The sequence below is a fragment of the Sapajus apella genome, unplaced genomic scaffold (assembly GCF_009761245.1).
Source record: "Sapajus apella isolate SASKATOON/1434 unplaced genomic scaffold, GSC_monkey_1.0 scaffold6, whole genome shotgun sequence".
NCBI lineage: Eukaryota > Metazoa > Chordata > Mammalia > Primates > Cebidae > Sapajus > Sapajus apella.
The window spans coordinates 44,224,762-44,246,377 of record NW_022436946.1 but is presented as its reverse complement, the minus strand read 5'-3'; the positions used below and the strand labels follow the sequence as shown (position 1 = coordinate 44,246,377).

At 42.0% G+C, this 21,616-nt stretch overlaps 1 protein-coding gene across 2 annotated transcripts in view; it reads right to left on the bottom strand.

Moving 5' to 3' along the window:
• PREP (prolyl endopeptidase) overlaps positions 1-21,616 on the bottom strand; it is a 128,772-nt gene that overhangs the window by 28,267 nt on the left and 78,889 nt on the right. For both annotated transcript variants that reach the window (XM_032275152.1, XM_032275153.1), the window contains one exon: positions 18,924-19,027. In XM_032275152.1, the coding sequence (XP_032131043.1) occupies positions 18,924-19,027 (104 nt within the window). The remainder of the gene's footprint in view (positions 1-18,923; positions 19,028-21,616) is intronic.

Genomic DNA, 21,616 nt, shown 5'->3' with positions numbered 1-21,616 from the left:
TGCGTGCCACCATGCCCAGCTAATTTTTTGTATTTTTTAGTAGAGACGGGATTTTACCATGTTGGCCTGGACAGTCTCGATCTCTTGACCTCGTTATCTGCTCTCCTCGGCTTCCCAAGGTGCTGGGATTATAGGCGTGAGCCACTGTGCCTGGCCGTGAAATCCATTTCAAATCCTCATTAACTCAGAACTACAGCAGACCACTTATTTGTTTTATTGCATTAGAGAGAAAAATAAAATTAATAACCAAAATGCTGAAAAGACAAACTCTGGTCAGAATGTTCATTAACAGAAGAGAACTGTGCAGCCTTAAAAATGTGTGGCTGGTAACTATTTACGCCTTAAAAGGGTGAACTATTAAAGAGAGCAAATGTTAGTGGGGAAAAAGCAGAGCAGTGTTAGTGCAATCAGGCAGTTCATGGCAGTGTGTGGGGATTTAATGGGACTGTATGAAGCTGAGTGTGGTCCCGAATTGAGGACAGCAACAAAAGTCCTGGAACCAGGAAGCTGGCATAACTGTTCAATTACTATTTTTTGTTTGATTGTCCAAAGGAAAGTGAGATGCAGCAACACACCGAGGAGTAAATGCACATAAGATAATCTTTACTGCAGAAAAATGAACGGCCAGAATACTGAAAAGGTGAATTTGTAAGTAAAATTCTCTGGCACAAAGACATTTATGTGAATTTCTGTTGGACAAATCTAATACTGTTATACTCTGATCCACTTCTACTTAGAGCCTCTCAGACAATACAAATGCAAATCACCAAAATAAATCCTTCAGGTGAGTACGAGGCAAAAAGAAATCCATCAGAAATTATTTCAAGTTACTTAAAGAACAATCACTAAGAAGCCCATGAGCACCACAGTGCTCTGCACCCCACACCAGGAAACATGGGGCCAGAAGTGGACTCAGGCTGACGAACGAACTGAGCCTGCAAGCAGGTGGTCTGTCAGAAGAGACTCAACGAGGGGCTTAGAGGCTGCATCGCAAATAGCTACTGGGAAGCAACTTACTAAGTGGGGCGGGGAAAATGAAAACAAATCACAAGGTTCAGAAATCCTGCTGTGAAGGTACGAGAACATTCTTTTTGATTTATATTCTGAACCTGGCCGAGTGAAATGTTGTTTTATATTTGTGCAGTAGAATAACAGCAGCAGAAATGTTATCAGTCAAATCATATGTATCTTTCTTGATGGCCCGGACGTGCCTCCCACCCTCTAGCCCCAGCACTATCATCATAGGAAGATGTTTGCATATTCCTCTGTTTCCGAACACAGAAATATACTTTTACTCTTAACAGATATACTTCTTTCTTTTTTCAGGCTCTCTGTCATCCAAGCTGGAGTACAGTGGTACAATCAAAGCTCACTTGCATCCTTGAACTCCTGGACTCAAGGGATCCTTGTGCCTCTGTCTCCTGAGTAGCTGAGACTACAGGTATGTGCCACCATCCCTGGCTAATTTTAAATTTTTTTGTAGAGATGGGGTCCCACCTATGTGTCCCAGGCTAGCCTCAAACTCCTGGGCTCAAGTGATCCTCCCGCCCTGGCTTCCCAATGTGCAGGGATTACAGGCAGGAGCCACCCTGCCCAGCCCTATATATACCTTTTTTTATTATCACCAGTATAATCAAGAAAATGAAAACTGAAGATGAATAACTGAATCATGTTCATGAAAGATCTAGAAAAGAACATGGTATACTTCACTGATGAGAGATGGCATTCAGGATGGTGGATGAGTCAGCAAGAGGGCAGGGGCCAGGCTGGTGGGGTCTCATGGGCATTACTCAAGGCTGGTCAAACTGGCAGACAAACATGATCATGAGGGCTAGGCTATTTATTAAGAAGCCACTTTATCCTAAGAAAAAATGTCAAAGAGTCATTTCTGTTTTAGTCTTGATCTCAGAACTGACTGCCCTGCCTGCTAATACTGATCCCAGCCAGGATGTCAGCCCATTAATGTATTAAGAATGATATAAGTCATTCCCCAAGCTGACACCACCACAATCTCTCAATATTGTGGGGGTAATGTGTTCATAGGAGACTGGACTTCACCAATGTCACCCCTAGGAGTCTGGCTAGACTACATGTATGTTTTCCACTGATGAAAGAGCACCATCTTCATGTCTAGAAGGAACTGGTTTCTTGACTACCATATCAACCCACCCCGCTGTGAGTCCAGGAGCTGGGGTGAGCCCAGTGGCTATGGAGAAGAGCAGCCCTAGGAGGGATCACAGCTCTCCAAGAAGGGCTCTATTCGGAGGGGTGGGAAAGACAGAGGTGGCCCCAGAGAGGCGCTGAGACAAAAAGGCAGGTGAGCAAAGGGGGGGCTACAGCAGGTGGATGCAAAAATCAAGAAGAACGAACGGCTAGTGCCTGGCACACTGTGATGCAGCTGAGGGTCACTAGTGGCCACCAGGCCCCCATGCTGCTTCCCTGCCTCCAACATCCCCTTCCCTTACCTCTCATCCTGCCCTCTTCTCAGAGGCTCTAGGCATTTGAAGAAATGATGGGGCCACATCCAAGGTTTCTGCATCCAAATGGGTCCACAGAGGACAGATGGGGGCTGAGAGCCATTGGCAGAATCCCAAGCCCAGCGGAAGCTGATCTATAAGAGGCAGCCGCACAGATCAGGCCAAGGTTGCCATCAGCTCAACTTAGGCTGAGCAGAAGCTCTGACCAGCAATTCTACGTATTCTCTACTCACTAAAGTACAAAAATAAATGTTAATAAAAAACAGTGTCCTGGAGACAGAAACTCTCTCACCATTTTACGTCTGCCAGAGAAAGTCATAAGGCCCCTGGAGGTGAAAAAAACAACAATTGATCAGGTTTTCTAGAGCTGTATTTTTAAAGAAAATGCTTGGAAAAATGAAAGCTTAAAAGAATGAAATGAATTTCTTGACAGAATTTTAGGTGCTGTAGTAAAAAGGATGAGATGGGGTACAGAGGTGTCCTCCAAATTCTGCCCAGGCCTACCCTGCCTTCTCGGAGGGAGGAGTGCTGTTGGCAGGGCTGGTCCCCTGTGTTCTGTCCCGTCTCCTCCTCTCGGCACATGAAGGAATGGCTGTCACACTCTCTACCCACCCTCAAATTGTCTGGTTTCACAACACAGCAATGGCCAAAGAGGTGTGGCCAGGGGTGGGAGAGTTACCTCTAGACAAAAGGATTGAAGGCCACCAGAAGGTATCACACACCTTATCTCTACAACTACAGGCACGTGCCACCATGCCCAGCTAATTTTTGTATTTTTAGTAAAGACGGGGTTTCACCATGTTGGCCAGGATGGTATTGATCTCTTGACCTCATGATCTATGTGCCTTGGCCTACCAAATGAGGGGATGTGGTAGGCAGCCCAGGCCGACATGCAACAGACAGGATGCAGGAACAAGATAGAAGCCTTTCTGGCTTTAAGTTCCTGAGAGTTCAGAGTTGCTTATTAACTGCAATGACTGTACCTATCCTGACTGATATAGAAAAGAACCAGGTAGGAATCTAATCATAAGAAGGAAAAAATTCTAACGCTCAATATTTGGGAGTCTTCCTACTCCTAAACTAAGCATATAACAAAAAATGTAAATACTTCACAATGTCAAAACTCCTTTTTTATTATTTATTTATTTAAAAAGATGGGGTTTCACCATGATGGCCAGGCTGGTCTTGAACTCCTGACCTCAGGCGATCCACCCACCTCAGCCTCCCAAAGTACCAGGATTACAGGCGTGAGCCACCGTGCCTGGCTTTTTTTTTTTTTAAAGACAGAGTCTCGCTCTTTTGCCCAGGCTGGTGTACAGTGGCACGATCATGGCTCATTACAACCTCTGCCTCCAGGGTTCAAGCAATTCTCTGGTCTCAGCCTCCTGAGTAACTGGGATTACAGGCATGTGCCACCACATCTGGCTAACTTTTGTATATTTAATAGAGACTGGGTTTTACCATGTTGACCAGGCTGGAAAACTACTTTTTTTTTTTTAAGTTGAAACTCAAAAATTGTTTGAAAGGAAAAATAAGTAAGCAGAAGGAGAATTCAGGGACTAAGAGGTCTCACAGAAGGAGAGCAAGGAGCTGGTGTTTGGATTCCCTGCACTGAAGCCCCCAGGCACTCCTGGGACACTCATTCTCTTTCTTCCCTCCCCACAGAACACAGAAAATGCACCTTCTCCCGTGAAGGCCAATCCTTCCTCTTAGGGCTGTTGCTCCCCTCCACTTCTCAAGGAACTTGGTTCCTGGAGTGATTCCCTCCCTCTAGACCAACCCGTCAATGCAACAAGGCAATTTAGTTTCTGTCACTTTAACATGTCCCATGCAACTTTTAATTCTATGGGGCCTATTTTCTTCCCCTTTCCTACCTTCTCCCTGGTCCCGACCTTAATGACACAAATGCTGTGAAAAGCCCTGTTGGTAAAATAAGTTTTATATAATTAAGATTTTTTTTTTTTTTTTTGAGATAGAGTCTTGCTTTGTCACCAGGCTGGAATGCAGTGGTGCAACCTTGGGCTCACTGCAACCTCCACTTCCCGGGTTCAAGTGATTCTCTTGCCTCCGCCTCCCAAGTAGCTGGGACTACAGGCACGTGCCACCATGCCCACCTAATTTTCGTATTTTTAGTAGAGATGGGGTTTCACCATGTTGGCCAGGATGGTACTGGTCCCTTGACCTCGTGATCCATGTGCCTCGGCCTCCCAAAGTGCTGGGATTACAGGCATGAGCCACTGTGCCAGGTCGATTATTTTTAATAGGTTTTCTTAGCACAGCTGTACAGGTTATTCTACAGGAATAAAAGGTCAAATTTGAAAAGTAATCTGAAGAAGAGAGAGAGTGGGAACAGGATGTAAACCACAGCTGTTAAAAGTCAGAGATACTCAATTAATGTACCAGGAATTGTATTTTTCTAAAAAAATGTAAATATTTTTAATATAAGCTTTTTTTTCTTTTCCCCTGAGATGAAGTCTCACTCTGTTGCCCAGGCTGGAGTGCAGTGGCGCAATCTCCGCTCACAGAGACCTCTGCCTTCCAGGTCCAAGTGCTTCTCCTGCCTCAGCCTCCCAAGTAGCTGGGACCACAGTCGAGTGCCACCACGCCTGGCTAATTTTTTGTATTTTTAGTAGAGGCGGGGTTTCAGGTGTTAGCCAGGATGATCTCTATCTCCTGACCTTGTAATCCACCCGCCTCGGCCTCCCAAAGTGCTGGGATTACAGGCGTGAGCCACCGTGCCCGGCCCCTAATTTAAGCTTTTTACACCATACCATTATTACAAGATTATTTTAACTAGCAAAAACGCCATTAAAAAATGTGTAAAAGCATAGCTAATTCTCCCCATCTTCAATCACACCTACTCATAAAGAAACCAGTGAGTGATAAAATCATCTACCTTCTCCTTCCTTGTCTTTCCTGATACACCCTGTTCAGCCCTTGTCCGCCCCACTACTTACTGAAAGGGCTCTTATCAGTATCACCAACAATCCACCTTGCCAAATCCAAGAACTCCTCTTCCTTCCTCATTTACCCAACCATCAGCACTGGGTGTTGCCTGCCACTCCGTTCTTTTAACCCCCTTTCCTGGATTTCCTGCTCTACCTGGTGAGGTCTCTGTGGGTTTAGCGCTCACCTCCCTGGCCGCTGCTTCTCATGTTCCTTTGTTGGCTCTTCCTCCTGCAACTGAACCCCACTAGATGTGGGGCTCCCCCAAGCTCAGTCCTGAGCCTTCTCTACTCTTTATATGCTCTGCATGTGACTTTACCCTTGTCCCTGGATTTAAGAAACATATTTATGCTAAAGATTCCCACTTAAAACTCAGATCTCTCCTTTGAGCATGAGATTCAAATATCTAACTCCCTATTTGACATTGCCACTAGGATGATATTTAACATGTACCAAAAACTTAACAAGTTCAAAGTATTTATCCTCCTAATCTCATCCTTCACAACCCACTGCCAACGCATTGATAAATGGTACCAGTTTCTCAGATTCAAAATCTCAGTCATTCCTCATGCATCCTTTTCTCTCAGCCCACCAACATGCAAGCCCTTAGAGTATCTTCGCAATTCTACCTTCCAGGTATATTACAAACTCACCAGCCTGCCTTGTCCACAGTCCCTACTCTAGCCCAGGTCATCTTATCTCTTATCTGGTCTACTGCTACCAATGTCCACCTGCTCTCTCTACTTCCTTATCACCTCCTCTAATCTGTTCTCCACAAAATGGAAAATGATTTTCTTACATCAGAACCATGTCGCTCTCCAGTATAAAACTCTGCAGTGACTCCCATCACACTGGGAATTAATGTGACATCCCTAACACGGCCATGAGGCTCTCTGCCCTCCCCGCTGCCCTTCATCCACTTCCCCCTTACTCACTGGGTTTCTCTCAGGTCCTCTCTGAGACCAAGTGCTTTGTTCTCAGGGCCTTTGCTTTAACATTCTGAGCTGCCTGTCCCCCAATTTCACGTGGTTAGTTCCCTCTGAGCCTTTAGGTTTCCATTTAAATGAAAACTCAGGGGAGCTCTTCCATGACCACTCAAGCCACATGGGACCCTCTGTCATTCTCGGCTACAGTCTTTGTTTATTTCATGTACAGCTCTTCTCCCAACTTGCAATGCTGACATTTATTTTCTGTTTACTTGTGTTTGTCTGTATTTCTCATAAGGGCAAAGACAACCTCTCTTCAGGCCACTGCTACATTCCCAGTGTTTAGCACAATGCTTGACACATGGTACATTCTTAATAAAAACACAGTGACAGGATGAATAAAAGGTGCTCTTCTGCATCCCACCTCCACCCATCAATGCTGATAGAGAATTTCTGAGAAAAGGTAAGAAAAGGCAGCCATACATAGAGATAAATGAATTGTAAATCCAAACAGGTGAGCTTTAGGAATCCCAGAGTACTCCTTCGCTGCTCTTATCTCTAAGGATTCTGAGCAGTGGTGTCAAAGTCGGCACTTCCAACACAATGAAATCTGCACAATTGCAAACAATATGCCATCCACAGTTCAGATTATACTCTTTCCCAGTATCTTCCAAATACTTAAATTAGCTATATACATATTAAATTCTGGAGTTGAATTAGATATATCCTAGGCAAAACAGAAAACTTACGGCTCCAGATGTAGGTAGCACATAATGATTTTTCACTTGTAGCCTAAATAATTTTCTATTTTACGTTCAGTTTCATAGTCATCCTCTACCTGAACTGAGATTTAAAAGAAGAAACATGCTGTTTAAAGACATGCTTGTATGCGTATATTAAGGTTTATGGCTACTTCTATACAGACAAATGTATACAAACGTACACACATAGAAGCTCGAAGGACAGAAGGAGTCATCTATTACTTGATCCAGAACTACCTGGTAGATGCTCTTAAAGACAGAATTAAAATGGGTTGCATTTATCAATTCAGCCTGAGAAGATGATTTAAATTTCTTTGAGACATGAACCAACATAAATAATGAAGCTTTCTTGAGTGTCTTAACAAAACCACAGTGTTTTATATCAATTTCTACAAGAAGACCCAGAAGTAACTACCTCAGAGTACTCAACTGTTTAATTGTGACAGCCTGAAACAGAGAAGCCAGCACCGCTTCTCAGGACAATTCACCTCTGAAGCACTGCGTTTTTGTACTGAGAACATGGGTGCACATCCATGCTGTATTTTAATCTAACAGCTGAATGTCCTCTTTCCCCGTCTTTTGCTTTACACTGAGCTCCCCGAGGCAGGAGCAAGAAGACAGGCTTCTATAGGAAAGCTGGCATTTGGATGAATACTGAAGGATGTGTGGAATTTCAGAAAATAGTAAAGAAAAATGAGCAGAGCCAGGACGGGTCATGGAGAGACGAGGCAGAGGCGAGTCTGAATATGGTGGTCCTGGGCTATGGGGCGGCTCTGGGGCAGGATGAAGAAGGGCATAGAAAGTTGTGTGGAGGAGCACGTACCCAACAGACAATGAAAAGGAACCTGCATGTGTCTCTACGAGGTACTCTCACAATGCCTTACACTTCACGATATTATACTACCATTTTTATAACTATGACAACACTTCTATCTATATCTTACATAGAGTCAGCATAGAGTGTGAACAGATAAATCCAGTCTACCTCCCTAAACCCAGGTCAAGGTACAATTAATCCAAATCAAAAGACTACGCTTGTGGAGATGGAAATTTTTTCCTCCCTCCTTCACAGACCAATGACAGTAATGCCAGTAATGGCTTTTCCTTCAGGGAGATAATGGAATATCCCCAGCACTGGGTCTATTTTTACTCAGCCATCACCCATGGACCATCAGTGTAACTCCAGGCAAAGCAGAGTGGCGGGGGCGGGGGGGAGGGGAGAGGGAAGAAATCTCTGTAGCAGGTGGACAGCCCACACGAAGCTTCTATTGTCTCTCCTCTCCTTTTGTTCTAAAAGACTACGGCAGGAAGCCAAAAACAGCTGAGTAGCTGGTAACCTAAAATGTTGCCCCTAGGGTTTAAGAAAAGCACGAAAAGATGACCCCCAACTCTTTCCTGCCAAGGCTTCTCTAGGCAGAGCACATCTAAACAATGATCACACTCATGTTTCTGGATGGCCTGTGAATCCTATTCTTTGTCTACCATCACCTATTAAGAAGACAGAAATAGGGTGACAGACACTGGGACAGATGTAACCCTGCAGGTAGAAAAATCACCTGCTTTGAACACAGAAGGGCTATCTAGATTCACCGCACAAGGGACAGAGGTCTTGGGCTACAGTTTCCAAAATAGATCTGTGAATATTCTTCTGAATTTGAGTTAGAAGCTGGCTGGTGCCAGTGTTGGCAGGAATGCCAATCCCTGAATAAGATCCTGGGAGAAGTCCATCAAAGATGACAAAACCGAAAGAGTAAATAAAGTTTTATTTTATTTCTGAATGTATTTTCAAATGGGGGTTCAGACTGCCACATGGTGACCAACGTTAAGACTTGAATAAAATTCTAAGTGCGTGTCTACACAGGCACACCTCATAAATATTGTAGTTCAGTTCCAGGCCACTACAATAAAGCAAGTATCACAAAAGAGAAAGTCACACACACTTTTGGTTTCCCAGTATATATAAAAGTTCTGCTTACACTAGTGTACAAAGCAATAGCATATGTCTGTTTAAAAATGTACTTAATTTAAAAATACTTTATTGCTATAAAATGCTAATGACCATCTGAGTCTTCAGTGAGTTGTAATCTTTTTTCTGGTGGAGGCAGGTCTTGCCTCGATGTTGATGACTGCTGATGATTGGAATGGTGATTGCTGAAGGCTAGGGTTGCTGTGGCAATTTCTTAAAACAACAATGAAGTTTGCCACACTGACTCTTCCTTTCATGAAAGACTTCTGCAACATGCAATGCTGTTTGATGGCATTTTGCCCACAGTAGAATTTCTTTCAAAATTGGAGTCAAGCCTCTCAAGCCCTGCCACTGATTTATCAATGGAGTTTATGGAATATTCTAAATTCTTTGTTGTCATTTCAACAATGTTCACAGCATCTGTAGCAGGAATAGATTCCATCTCAAGAAACCAATTTTTTTGCTCATTCGCAAGAAGGAAACTCCTCATCCATTCAAGTTTGATCATTAGATTGCAGCAATTCAGTCACATCTTCAGACTCCACTTCTAATTCTAGATCTCTTGCTCTTTTCACATCTGCAGTGACTTCCTCCATTGAGGTCCTGAATCCCTCAAAGTCATCTTCTTCAAGTAATCAACTTCTTTCAAACTCCTTTTAATGTTGATATTTTGACCTTCTCCCATGAATCATAAATGTTCCTCATGGCATCTAGAATGGTGGATCCTTTCCAGAAGGTTTTCAATTTACTCTGCCCAGATCCATCAGAGGGATCACAATGTATGGCAGCTATAGCCTTACAAATGTATTTCTTAAATAGTAAGATTTGAAAGTCAAAATTACTCCTTCATACATGGGCTGCAGAATGGATACTGTGTCAGCAGGCATAAACATAACATTAATCCCTTTGTACAGCTCCATCAGAGCTCTTGGGTGACTAGGTGCATTGTCAGTGAGCAGTAATATTTGGAAAGGAATTGTTCTAAGCAGTAGGTCTCAACAGTAGGCTTAAAAGATTCAGTAAACCACTGTAAACAGATGTGCTGTCATCAGGCCATTTCTAGAGCACAGGCAGAGTGAATTCAACACAGTTCTTTTTTTTTTTTTTTTTTTTTCTGTTTTAGAGATAAAGTCTTACTCTGTCGCCCAGGCTGCAGTGCAGTGGTGCAATCATGGCTCACTGCAACCTTGAGCCTCTGACCTCAAGTGATCCTCCTGCCTCAGCCTCTTAAGGAGCTAGGACTACAGGTACATGCTACCATACCTGGCTAATTTTTACATTTTTTGTAAAGAAATTTTGTATGGGGTCTCACCACACTGCCAAGCTCATCTTGAGCTCCTGGCCCAAGAGTTCCTACTCCCTTGGTCTCCTTAAACTTAATTGGGATGACAGGCTTGAGTCACTGTGCCAAGCTAATTTAGCACAGTTCTTAAGGGCCCTAGGATTTTAAGAATGGTAAATGTGCACTGGCTTCAACTTAAAATCACCAGCTGCATTGGCCCTTAATAGAATTAACCTGTCCTTTGAAACTTTGGAACCCCGAAGCCAGGCAGACTTCTCTTTAGCTAGGAAAGTCCTAGATGGCAGTTTCTTCCAACAGAAGGCTGTTCTGCCTACATTGAACATGTTTTAGGGCAGCCACCTTCATCAATTACTTTAGCTAGATCTTCAGGATAACTTGCTGCAGCTTCTACATTAGCACGTACTGCTCCACCTTGAACTTTTATGTTATGCAGATGGCTTCTTTCCTTAAACTTCACGAACCAACCTCCGCTAGCTCCCTAATGTTGTTCCACAGCTTTCTCACGTTTTTTAGCCTTCACAGAACTGGAGAGAGTTAGAGCTTTGCTAGGGATTAAGCCCCGGCTTAAGGGAAGGTTGCAGCTGGTTTCATCTTCTCTCCAGACCCCTCAAACTTTCTATCAGCAACAATGCTGTTTTGCTTTCTTATCATTCATGTGTTCACTGGTATAGCACTTTTCATTTCTTTCAAGAACTTTTCCTTTGCATTCACAACTTGGCTAACTGTTGTGACTACAGGAGGCCTAGTTTTTGGCCTATCTTGGCTTTTGACATACCTTCCTCACTAAGTGTGATAATTTCTAGCTTTGGATTTAAAGTGAGAGACGTGTGTGTTCTCCTTGCATTTGAACATCTGGGTTATTACCTGGCCTAATTTTAACACTATTATGTCTCAGGGAATAGGGTAGTCTGAGGAGAGGGAGAGGGAGCGGGATGAGGGTATAGCCAATGGGCGGAGCAGTCAGAACACATACAGCATTTTTCAATTAAGTTCACCATCTTCTATGAGCACATTCGTGATGCCCCAAAACAATTCCAGCAGTCACATCAAAGCTCACTGATTACAGATCCTAACAGACACAATAACGAAAAAGCTTGAAACATTGTGAGAATTATCAAAATGTGACAGAAAGTGAGCACATGCTGTTGGGAAAATGGCGTTCAACACAGGCTTGCTTCAAACCTTTGGTTTTTAAAAAATGAGCAATCTGCAAAGTACAATACGATGAAGCAAAATAAAATGAAGTATGCCTATATATAACATAAATAAACAAATGGAAAAGGCAGTAAAATCTCCATTAATATGTAACAAGCAGAAAGAAGGGAACATTAAAATTCATAAAATATTTATTATTTAAAATTATTTATAAAACAAGTCACAAGAAACCATAAATCACAGTTACAAACCATAAAAATATAAACTTGTGGTCCCTCATTATCTCCCCTTTTACATAGAATATTGTTATCTAATAGGCTCTATAAGGATCTACAAAGCACTCACGAGACACTTCCACGGTATAGAAACTATACGTTCTAGAGGTAAGAGAGCTTAGGGATTTAGAGGCCATTTAGTCTAATTTATTTAATTTTTTTTTTAAGACAGGGTCTCACTGGAGTGCAGTGGCACAATCATAGCTCACTGTAAGCTTGAACTCCTGGGCTCAAATGATCTTCCTGCCTCAGCCTCCCGAGTGGCTAGTACTACTGTTGTATACCACCATGCCCGGCTAATAAATTTTTTTTTTTTTTTTGGTAGAAACACAGTCTTGCTATGTTATCCAGGCTAGTCTTGGACTCTTGGTCTCAAGTGATCTTCCTGCACCAGCCTCTCAAAGTGCTAGGATTTCAGGTGTAGTGCACTGTGCCTGGCAAATATGTTTATTTTAGAGGTGAAAACAAAAACCCTGATCTATAGAGAGAATAACTTGTCTTGATAACAAAATGTGCAGGGTTAGCACAGATCTGGAGTTGTAAGTTCTAGTCTTGGCTCTGTCAATTGTTAACAGTGTAACTTCTGTTAATAAACTTACACTGATTGAATTTTAGTTTCTTTGCCTGTAAAATAAGAGGGTTCTATTAGATGAACTCTAATGTACATGGAATTGGAAGGCATATAACTTGTCCTGAGGCCACAATCATATTAGTGGAAAAACATACCACCAGGAAAAAGCAAAGGAAACAGCTATGAAATTAGGGACCTGACCACCTTTCTGTGGGTGGGTTTGTACCATGCTTCCATTCCAAACAGCAGGCGCAAGGATGGACTGTGTCCACATCTGCTCAGGGACTGTGCAGGAGGGTGGTTGGGAGTTGATCATCCCAGGCAAGACACTGACTTGGCAGAGAATCAAACACCTGGAGAGCCATCTGGACACTAGCTTACCCAGCATCCTCACCGTGCCAGGCAATCCCTCAGAGTTCAACTTAATGTTCAACTTAATATTCCCATATGGCTGCATCACATTCCATGTTCTAGAAATGGTATTAAATTTCTTTCTTTATGGGAGGAGTGCCTCCTTAACAGGTGCTTCTGTCTTTGTAATATGTGATTTCTGCTGTCAACAATTATAGTATCTGAAAATTCCATTTCTTTGGAGCCGGCATTTTTCCAACCCTGATCCTGAGACTTAGGTACCTAGTCACCAGGTGGCATTGGGGTGCCCTGATCTCAGAGGGTCTATCCCAAAATGCTCTTGCTGAAGGCCTGTTTTGCTTTGTGTGCCAGACTGCTAGTTTTCCCCCAGTATCTCTCTATTCCTCGTTTCCTTGATTAAAAGGCCCTAATTTTTAGCTGGCCACATTTTTTTTTCTTCCTGGGAATAAAACTACATTTCAAGCCTCTTTGCAACCAAGTATGAGTTATGTTTTCATCAGTAAGACATAAGCAGATAGACTGCATGTTACCTCCTAGCAAACATCTTTATAAGCCAGCTGACACGTACTCATTCACCACATATCATAGATTACATAGTTGCACGTTGCTGCAAAGTAGTGTCCCCTTTTAGACATGGAAGAAAATTTATGTACAGTGAAGTAGAGACTGCAGCAACTCCTGATTTGGGCCACATAACTTCTCTATTAGAAGACAGCAAGAAAACTGACTTATCTTCCAGAGTCCAGTTACTTTTACATAGCTGGTATCGAGAGGAGAAAGGGACATAAATATGTACGCTCTGAATACGAATATTATGCTCCCAATCTAGAATGCCTGCATGACGCAGGAAATTCTAATGTAAAATATGTTGCCATGAAGCATGATATCAAAAATAACACAAACAGGCAATAAATCGTCAAGAACTGATACCAATTTGAGCAGTTTCCTAATCACATGAAAAAGCACAGTGACCCCTCAAAAAGTTTCTTTTTGAAAATGGTGCCCATTCACTCTTCACTAAAATGTTCTTAAAATTTCTTACCTATTACTCAATCACATGAACACATATGATGAGTGGGAAGACATTACCATTCATTCAATAGTCAGCTCACCAAGGATGTGAATGAGTCAACACTCAAAAGCTGCACATTTCATGAACTCGGAGCAGATGTTAATGAGTATTAAAACACTAATAATGTTTATATATATATGCTTTAAATGGCAAAGCCGATATGCTAGCAACCACAAATCAGCTATCACTAAGATTAGAAAAATCTGAATTAAAGGGAAAAAAAATATCCCACTCCCTCCACCCCAAGGCATGTTGGTAAACCCAAAGAATCTTCTTACTTTAGCCAGGCGGGGTGGCTCACGCCTGTAATCCTAGCACTTTGGGAGGCTGAGGTAGGTGGATCATGAGGTCAAGAGATTGAGACCATCCTGGCCAACATAGTGAAACCCTGTCTCTACTAAAAAAAAAAAAAAAAAAAATACAAAAAAATTAGCTCGGCATGGTGGCATGTGCCTGCAATCCCAGCTACTCAGGAGGCTAAGGCAGGAGAATCGCTGGAACCAGGGAGGCAGAGGTTTCAGTGAGCTGAGATGGCATCCCTGCACTCCAGCCTGGCGACAGAGTGAGACTGTCTCAAAAAAGCAAAAATCTTCTTACTTTAGCATTTTGGCTCAGCTGCAAAGCAAACCGCCTTAGGGATATTATTGATGTTTCATATGCACTATAGCAGGTAATCCCCAGAAAAGCCAAATTCCTATCAAGTATAAGAGAACAAGAGTAAAGATAATAAAATCAATGTTAACTACTTATAAAATCTTTACTATTTTTCCCTTATATTAAGTTTGCTCCCCTCCTTAAAATGTGAGTACTTGGATTCTCTTAATTTTCTCTTATAAATGTAGACATTTGTTAATGGAGTTGATTTGGGGTTTATGCTCAGTTAACTGTTCTTTTCAGGTCTATACATTTTGTCTCATTTTGAAAGAAGAAAAGTCAATCTCTTGCTGGCTGAACAAAGATGAAACTGAGGAATCAAAGTGTATTTCTGCTACATTACATTCCTTTGTGACACCCCGTTCAACCACAGTACACTATTCCATCCACAGACAGGTGCCACAGGCAACCATCGCACAGGGTACTGAGGGTAGGATGATTATTTTCTTGAATTTACTGTAACAAAAAAGGCAGAAGCAGTCTTTGAACAAAAGGCGGCAGGAAAACTGTTCAGGAATCTCAGTGGTGAATTGGGAATTATAAAAACACCCATTCCCTCAAAGCCCTGCCCAACTTCCATCCGTCCTGTGAAGGCTTCCTCCTTTACCCCAGCTGGGATGGCCTCTGACACCACAGCACTGACTGAAGCCTACGCCTTTCCCCTGACCACTCTGATAACATCCTTGGGTTCTTCCATCTTTTCAGATCTCTCTGTTTCAGGTTTCCAGTCAGACTAAATTTCCCAGGGCAGTGCTTATCTCTGGACTTTCCCTGAATTCAAACAGTACCTGGCATTGAATATCATGATATAAATATTACTGATAGGCTACATTTAACTACCATTTCCCTATTACTTCATTTTGTTTAAAATGGAACGTTTTGCTGATTGTAAATGTAGACAGATTTTTCAGGTAAATTCACTTACCACCAAATCTGTTTTAAAAATATAATTTCTATGTTCAATATTTCAATTACTTTTTAAAAGACAATGATGCACAGGTTCTAATCAATATTATGTGGTTGTGTCATTCACAATAAAAAGCAAGATAAAACTTAATCAACTGCAAATTTGATAAACCTATCTAAAACTGAATTCTTACTGTGTTCCAGATCAGAAGAGAAACTGACAGTGTTTCTAGGATCAGATTTTCAAAACCGTATTTCTGGTACAAATCAATTTTCTACCCACAGCTATAATCAGGAATGGATAAAGGCTATACAGACAGCAGCTCTGTTCTGTGTCTGTAAAATATGACACCAGACCCTTCACCTTCCCAGCTGAGATGCTCAGGGTCTTGAGAGAATATGTTAACAGATCACACAAAGAGGAGCACTCTGTGGCTCATTTAGCCGTACGTTTCTTCAGCCCTTCTCCTTCTCCTTGGCTGGTCTATTTTATCAGCTACAACACCAGGTAGGCAGTACCATTAAAAGAGGTTCTTGGTCATAACCACCATTAATTAGTGTTGACCAACCATGCAGAGTCATCTGTGCTGCAGTATTCACATCCAAATAATAATATGCCTCATAGAATGAACGAAGGAATGACAGATAGCCTGGGAGATACTCTTTTTTAAGTCACCTATGGAGTAAATATAAACCCCAGGGTCAAGTAGAATCAAATGTAACATTATCCTAAAGTGATGGAAAATGAAAATAAAATATAACAGAAACAAAAATGTGGTTGCTACTACACACCGTTCAGATGCTTTCCATTCACCCACAAATACCTCTCTGGGGTCTGCTTTTTACTATGGTAGGTCATTGTTGGCAATGCTGCCAAGAGCCTATCAAAATGTGAGAACATCTGTCATGCTCTCATTGCATGTCAAAGCTCTGTTGCATACATACACTTGAATCTAAACCACTGCAAAACAGATTTTAAGCCATACAAGTCAATGGTGTTGTGACATCATACTGTGTCTCAAAGGCACCTTTTACACAATGAAAGAATTCTATTTTAATAATAGAACGACATGTATAAGGTATATTATCAGTAGATAAAATGTCTTCTATTGGCATTATACACAGGGGCTACACACTGTTTATGGGCAAAATTACATTTTCTAAATATGGAAATGAAGCGCAATGCATTCAGATTTGTTGTCCAGTTACTGTTTAAATATTTATCATCAATCTTTTCATTCCTCTTATTACAGCAGTACAAATAAAAAATTGTAAGTAAGAGGCTCAATGCCAGAAGTTTTCTTTGAGAAGTGGAGAACCAGGTCCAGGGAAATTCTGGGAGTTTTCCAGTGACACAGGTACCTGGCAGCGCCTAAGCACATGTTCTCCTCAGCCTAACCTGGACACTTCAGGCTGCTATGTCCGTGGCTGGTAGGTCTGTATTCCTCAGAAGTACCTGCTTGGCCGTAATGTTTTATCTTTTCATTTGTAAATGAAAACAATACATATTAGGTGGTAACTAGTATGTCATCTGTAAAGAGTATTACCATTATCAGAATAGAAAAAAAACCCCAGCCATCTAATGGGGAAACACAACAATCATAATAAGTAGTAAGAGGCATTTCCCTGGAAGAAGCGGCCTCCCCGGCAGCTGTCATTATTATAGGGGTCCTTCCTTTCCCCCAAACTCCAAAGGCCATTCTACACTTGGGTACTAAATATTTGTGGGAGGAGAAAAAGGCAAACCTGCCCCGTCCTACCTAGGGAAGCTGAGACTTTGCTCTTGACAGCAGAGGAAAGAACACTTGCTGGGTGCTGCCTGGGTGTCCCTGGCATTCCTAATCAGAGAGGCACACCTATCCTTGCTGAGGAAACCCAGGCAAGGACCAGAACTAGGCCCTGAGAGGCCAAATGTCACAGCTGATAGGGACATATTTTCTACAAATTAGAGAAAAGGGAAAAGAATGCCATCTGTTCACTTTTAATCTGGCAAAGAATGCCAGATTAAAAGTGAACAGATGTTAAAAGACTGATACAGGATGAGGGTGAATTTATGAACCAGGAAAACACCAGACAGGGGCTGCAGGCCCCTGCAGGATCTCTCTCCAGGCAATGCCTCACAGCAAAAACGAAACTAACAAGAAGTAAGCCAAATAAATACAGAAAACTAAAAGTCTGTTAATTTCTAATGTTGACTGAAAAAAAATAGATTATATTCTATTGCCAGATCTTTAATATACTTTATCTCCTAATCATCCCACAGGAATCCTAAAAAACAGATACAATCAATCTCTACTTTATGGTTGAAAAAATTTTGGCAGAAAGGTTAAATGACTTGCCAAAGGTAGGTTTCAGGCCTGTCTGACAGGGCTTCTTGACAAAGGCCCTGTAAGTCTATCAAGAATGTTGTGCTTTTAAATGCTATTTACGTAGATGAAGCTTCTGCAAACTTTCTTTTAAAGGCTACATATTAAATATTTTAGGCCTTCTGGGCCATAGAGTTTCTGTTGCAACCACTTCAAGTGCCAAAGCAACCACAGGCAATATGTAAACAAATGGGCATGTGTTCTCCAATAAAACAGGAGGCCAGTTTGCCAACTGCTGATATAGAACAGGGGCTGATAAATCACAGGCCTACACCAAATCCAGCCCACCACCTGTTTCTGTAAACAAAGCTTTATTCATGATCTAGATGTAGCATATCATCTAGACCATTTCTAGACAATTGAAGGGTAATTCACCAAGCTATAATAATGCCCTAGTTTTACAGAAACATTGTGGGGAACATCCAGTGCTCTTTGTTCTAATCTTCCTTCACAAACAATGCTCTGATTCCTAATCTGTGGCCTGTGTGGTCCAGCCCTCCAGGTGGGAGGGCCTTGATAAACACCTGGTGCCCTACTTGGTGACCTCTCATTGCAAATGAATAGAGACATTGCTCATCATCATCAACCAGTGATTCAGTTGTTGAAAGACTCAGTACCCTTGGGGAGCTGAAAAAACAAAAAAGGAGATTCTTAACCTGAAAAGATGGGGGCCAAAAATGAAACCTGTGGTGTCATGACAATTTATTATTTTTATTGAGTGTCTACTCTGTACCATGCAGAAATGCACATGAACTTCAGACTAAAAACACTGACTCACAGCACTTAAGGCAATACTTTACATGGAGCAAATCTCCATGTTATTTATAACACCAAAAGACCTGAGCTAGAACACAACCAATTTTCAAGTAAGCAGACTGACACAGACAGAAATGTTGCAATAGGAGCCTCAAGACAAAGAACCTCTGGCTTCCTGTCAAGAGTAGCAGTCATGGGAGCAGAACCTGCAGGCTATGGGAGGGAAGGGACTACACCGGCTCACCGCTGAATCCTGAGTGCCTGGCTCAATGCCCATCAACAGTGTGGCCTCCAAATACTTGTTGTCTGTATTACCATGAATGACTTCCACTGCTTCCGAAAGGCTGCAGTGTAAATGGTCCAGCCTGAAAGTCAGATGCCCTAACTCTGACATTAACGAGATCATATTCTCCATACCTGGACTGTCTGGTAATCAGACGCATCGATTCCTTTTACAGTCACCTCTCGGAAAACTCTTGGCTCCAGTTCCTCTTTGGTAAGATCACAGTGATAAATAATACCTAAAAAGTAGAAGAAGGCTTGGTTTACTCCACAGGACTCACTAGATGCAAAGGGGTCAAGGATCACAAACCACAACCAAATGCCAGCAATGGCAAGAGAGGAGCATTTGTCAGGGATATGGCTAATCCCCACCACAGCTGAAGGCTCACTGCAGACAAGAGCTTAAAACAGAGTCTGGCATGAGGGGTGCTATGGAAGTGTTCATCCTCATCATCACCATCTCATGCAGGCTTCTCTTTTATAACACTAGTAAGTATATACATTTTAGAAGATTCAAATGCATTCTGTGAATATGAAAAAAGGTTAGAAACCTAACTGCAAAAACTTAACTGGTCTTCTCCAAGCTGGATCACTTAGGAATGCAGGTAAAAAAAAAAAAAAAATGGTAGACTTCATGAAGCGCCATTTGACCTGGGAGGTGACTGACAAAATACTCAAATGATTTGCCCAAAGTCAAGAGTCAGTCAGGGATCTCTTGGTAAATCCTCTGGGGCTCCTGCTACCTGACACCTACCTATCTGTGGACACTCATGTGGACAGCAATCATGGACCAAAGATGATCAGTAGATATTTCAAAATTGCTTTTCCAGTTTGGATTATCCCTGTACTTGTGCACGACGCAAAATGATTAATATACACACTAAGAACTCCAGCTTATGTAACACTAATTAAACATTTCCCGAATTGAATGCTACTACTTTCTAACATTTAAGAACTAAATCAAAGAAATAATAAGACAAGTCATTAACGTTTGAAAACAATGACACTGCTGTGGTTTATAAAACAGAATTAGTCATCCACAGAGTGGCTGGTGTGGAAAAAGCACCTCCCCACATACTACTTTAAACATATGCTGTCAAGTATATGGAAAATTGATTTACTGATCCCATCAGTACTTGCTGGAAAACCAAAAACCAAACAGAACTCCCACAGGGCACATTTAAATGGAAGAATCACTATTAAAATCTCAGTCCCTTCTTTCTCTGGACTCCTGTGTGTGTGCACTTCACTAACAGCTGGGAAACAAGATGCTGCCCCCGACCGGAAAGGAGTAATACATTTAGATCTGTGAACAGCACAGCTGCTAATCCTTATCAACGTGGTCTCAATTCTCATAATTACCGACAAACTGTTTTAAGGTCATCATAACAGAGTATACAATTAACACTGACAGTAAGATGTAGAACATGGCTCAAATATTGACTTTTTTAGTTTAAGTTACACTTGGATATCTGTTAGAATATACCTTTATATATAATAAGCTTCCAATTACACTCTGTGAACATGCATTCTAATTTACCAGATATACTGAATATTGTACTTGCCTACATAAATGTAATCTTGAGGGTAAAAGGCTATCTCTTGTGGTGTATTTTAATTTTTAAGAGCTTCTTGATCAGTACCTGCTGCCCCCCACAAACACAAAAAGCATGTGAATCCTTGAAAAAAAACTACAAATAAACAACAACAATAACAAAAAGAGAGTGTGCAGACCAAGCATGTGTCGCTTGAGCACCCGCCTCACACTGGCGCATCACCATGACCTGTAGCACAGCAAATGACAAAGGCCTTGGGAGCCAAAATTCCCAGCTCTGAAAGTTACTAGCTCAGTGACCTGAGACAAGGCACCAAAATACTAGAATGCAAATTCCGTAATGAAAGAAAATAAGTAGCAAATATACTCTAAACATCTGTTAATCTAGAAAGACTGAGACATCAAATCTAACCATACAATGAAATAAATATGCAACAGGGGCTGGTTACTGTTCACGGAAAGAGTTTCAAATACCTGACCTCTCTTCTTCTGTCCTGTTCACCAGAAGTGGTACCTTGAAGGAGGCTGTGTTCAACCTGTAGGTACCGGCACCTAACATACTTCATCAATACTTTCTATTTATAGATCCATGTAGGTTAGCCCCTTGCATATTCACAGCATAATATGAATCACTATAATCTAATGATGCTTTGTGTCCCATCTGATTTGACTCACAGAGAATAAGAAAAAAGAAGGTGGGGTTAGAAGAAAACATCTTAGAATCATAAACCAGAGCCGTCAGGTGATCGCTAGGAAACACATTTCAAAGTTTAAGGGTGAAAAAGAGAACTGAACTATGGAAGTCCCCTAAGGCCAGGGGAGGTATCTGGACTTGAGGAGGAGGCAGGGAGATCAGGTGGTATGCTCTTAATGTAATCTGAAATAAATGTAAGGAGAAGAAGTAGGAGTCAAGAGAGAGAGACAACTCTAGGAGAAGCTACCAAAATAAGAATCAGAGGATCTTGCCGGGCGCGGTGGCTCAAGCCTGTAATCCCAGCACTTTGGGAGGCCGAGGCGGGTGGATCACGAGGTCAAGAGATCGAGACCGTCCTGGTCAACACGGTGAAACCCCGTCTCTACTAAAAATACCAAAAAAAAAAATTAGCTGGGTATGGTGGCACGTGCCTGTAATCCCAGCGACTCAGGAGGCTGAGGCAGGAGAATTGCCTGAACCCAGGAGGCGGAGGTTGCGGTGAGCCGAGATCGCGCCATTGCACTCCAGCCTGGGTCACAAGAGCGAAACTCCGTCCTCCCCAAAAAAAAAAAAAAAAAA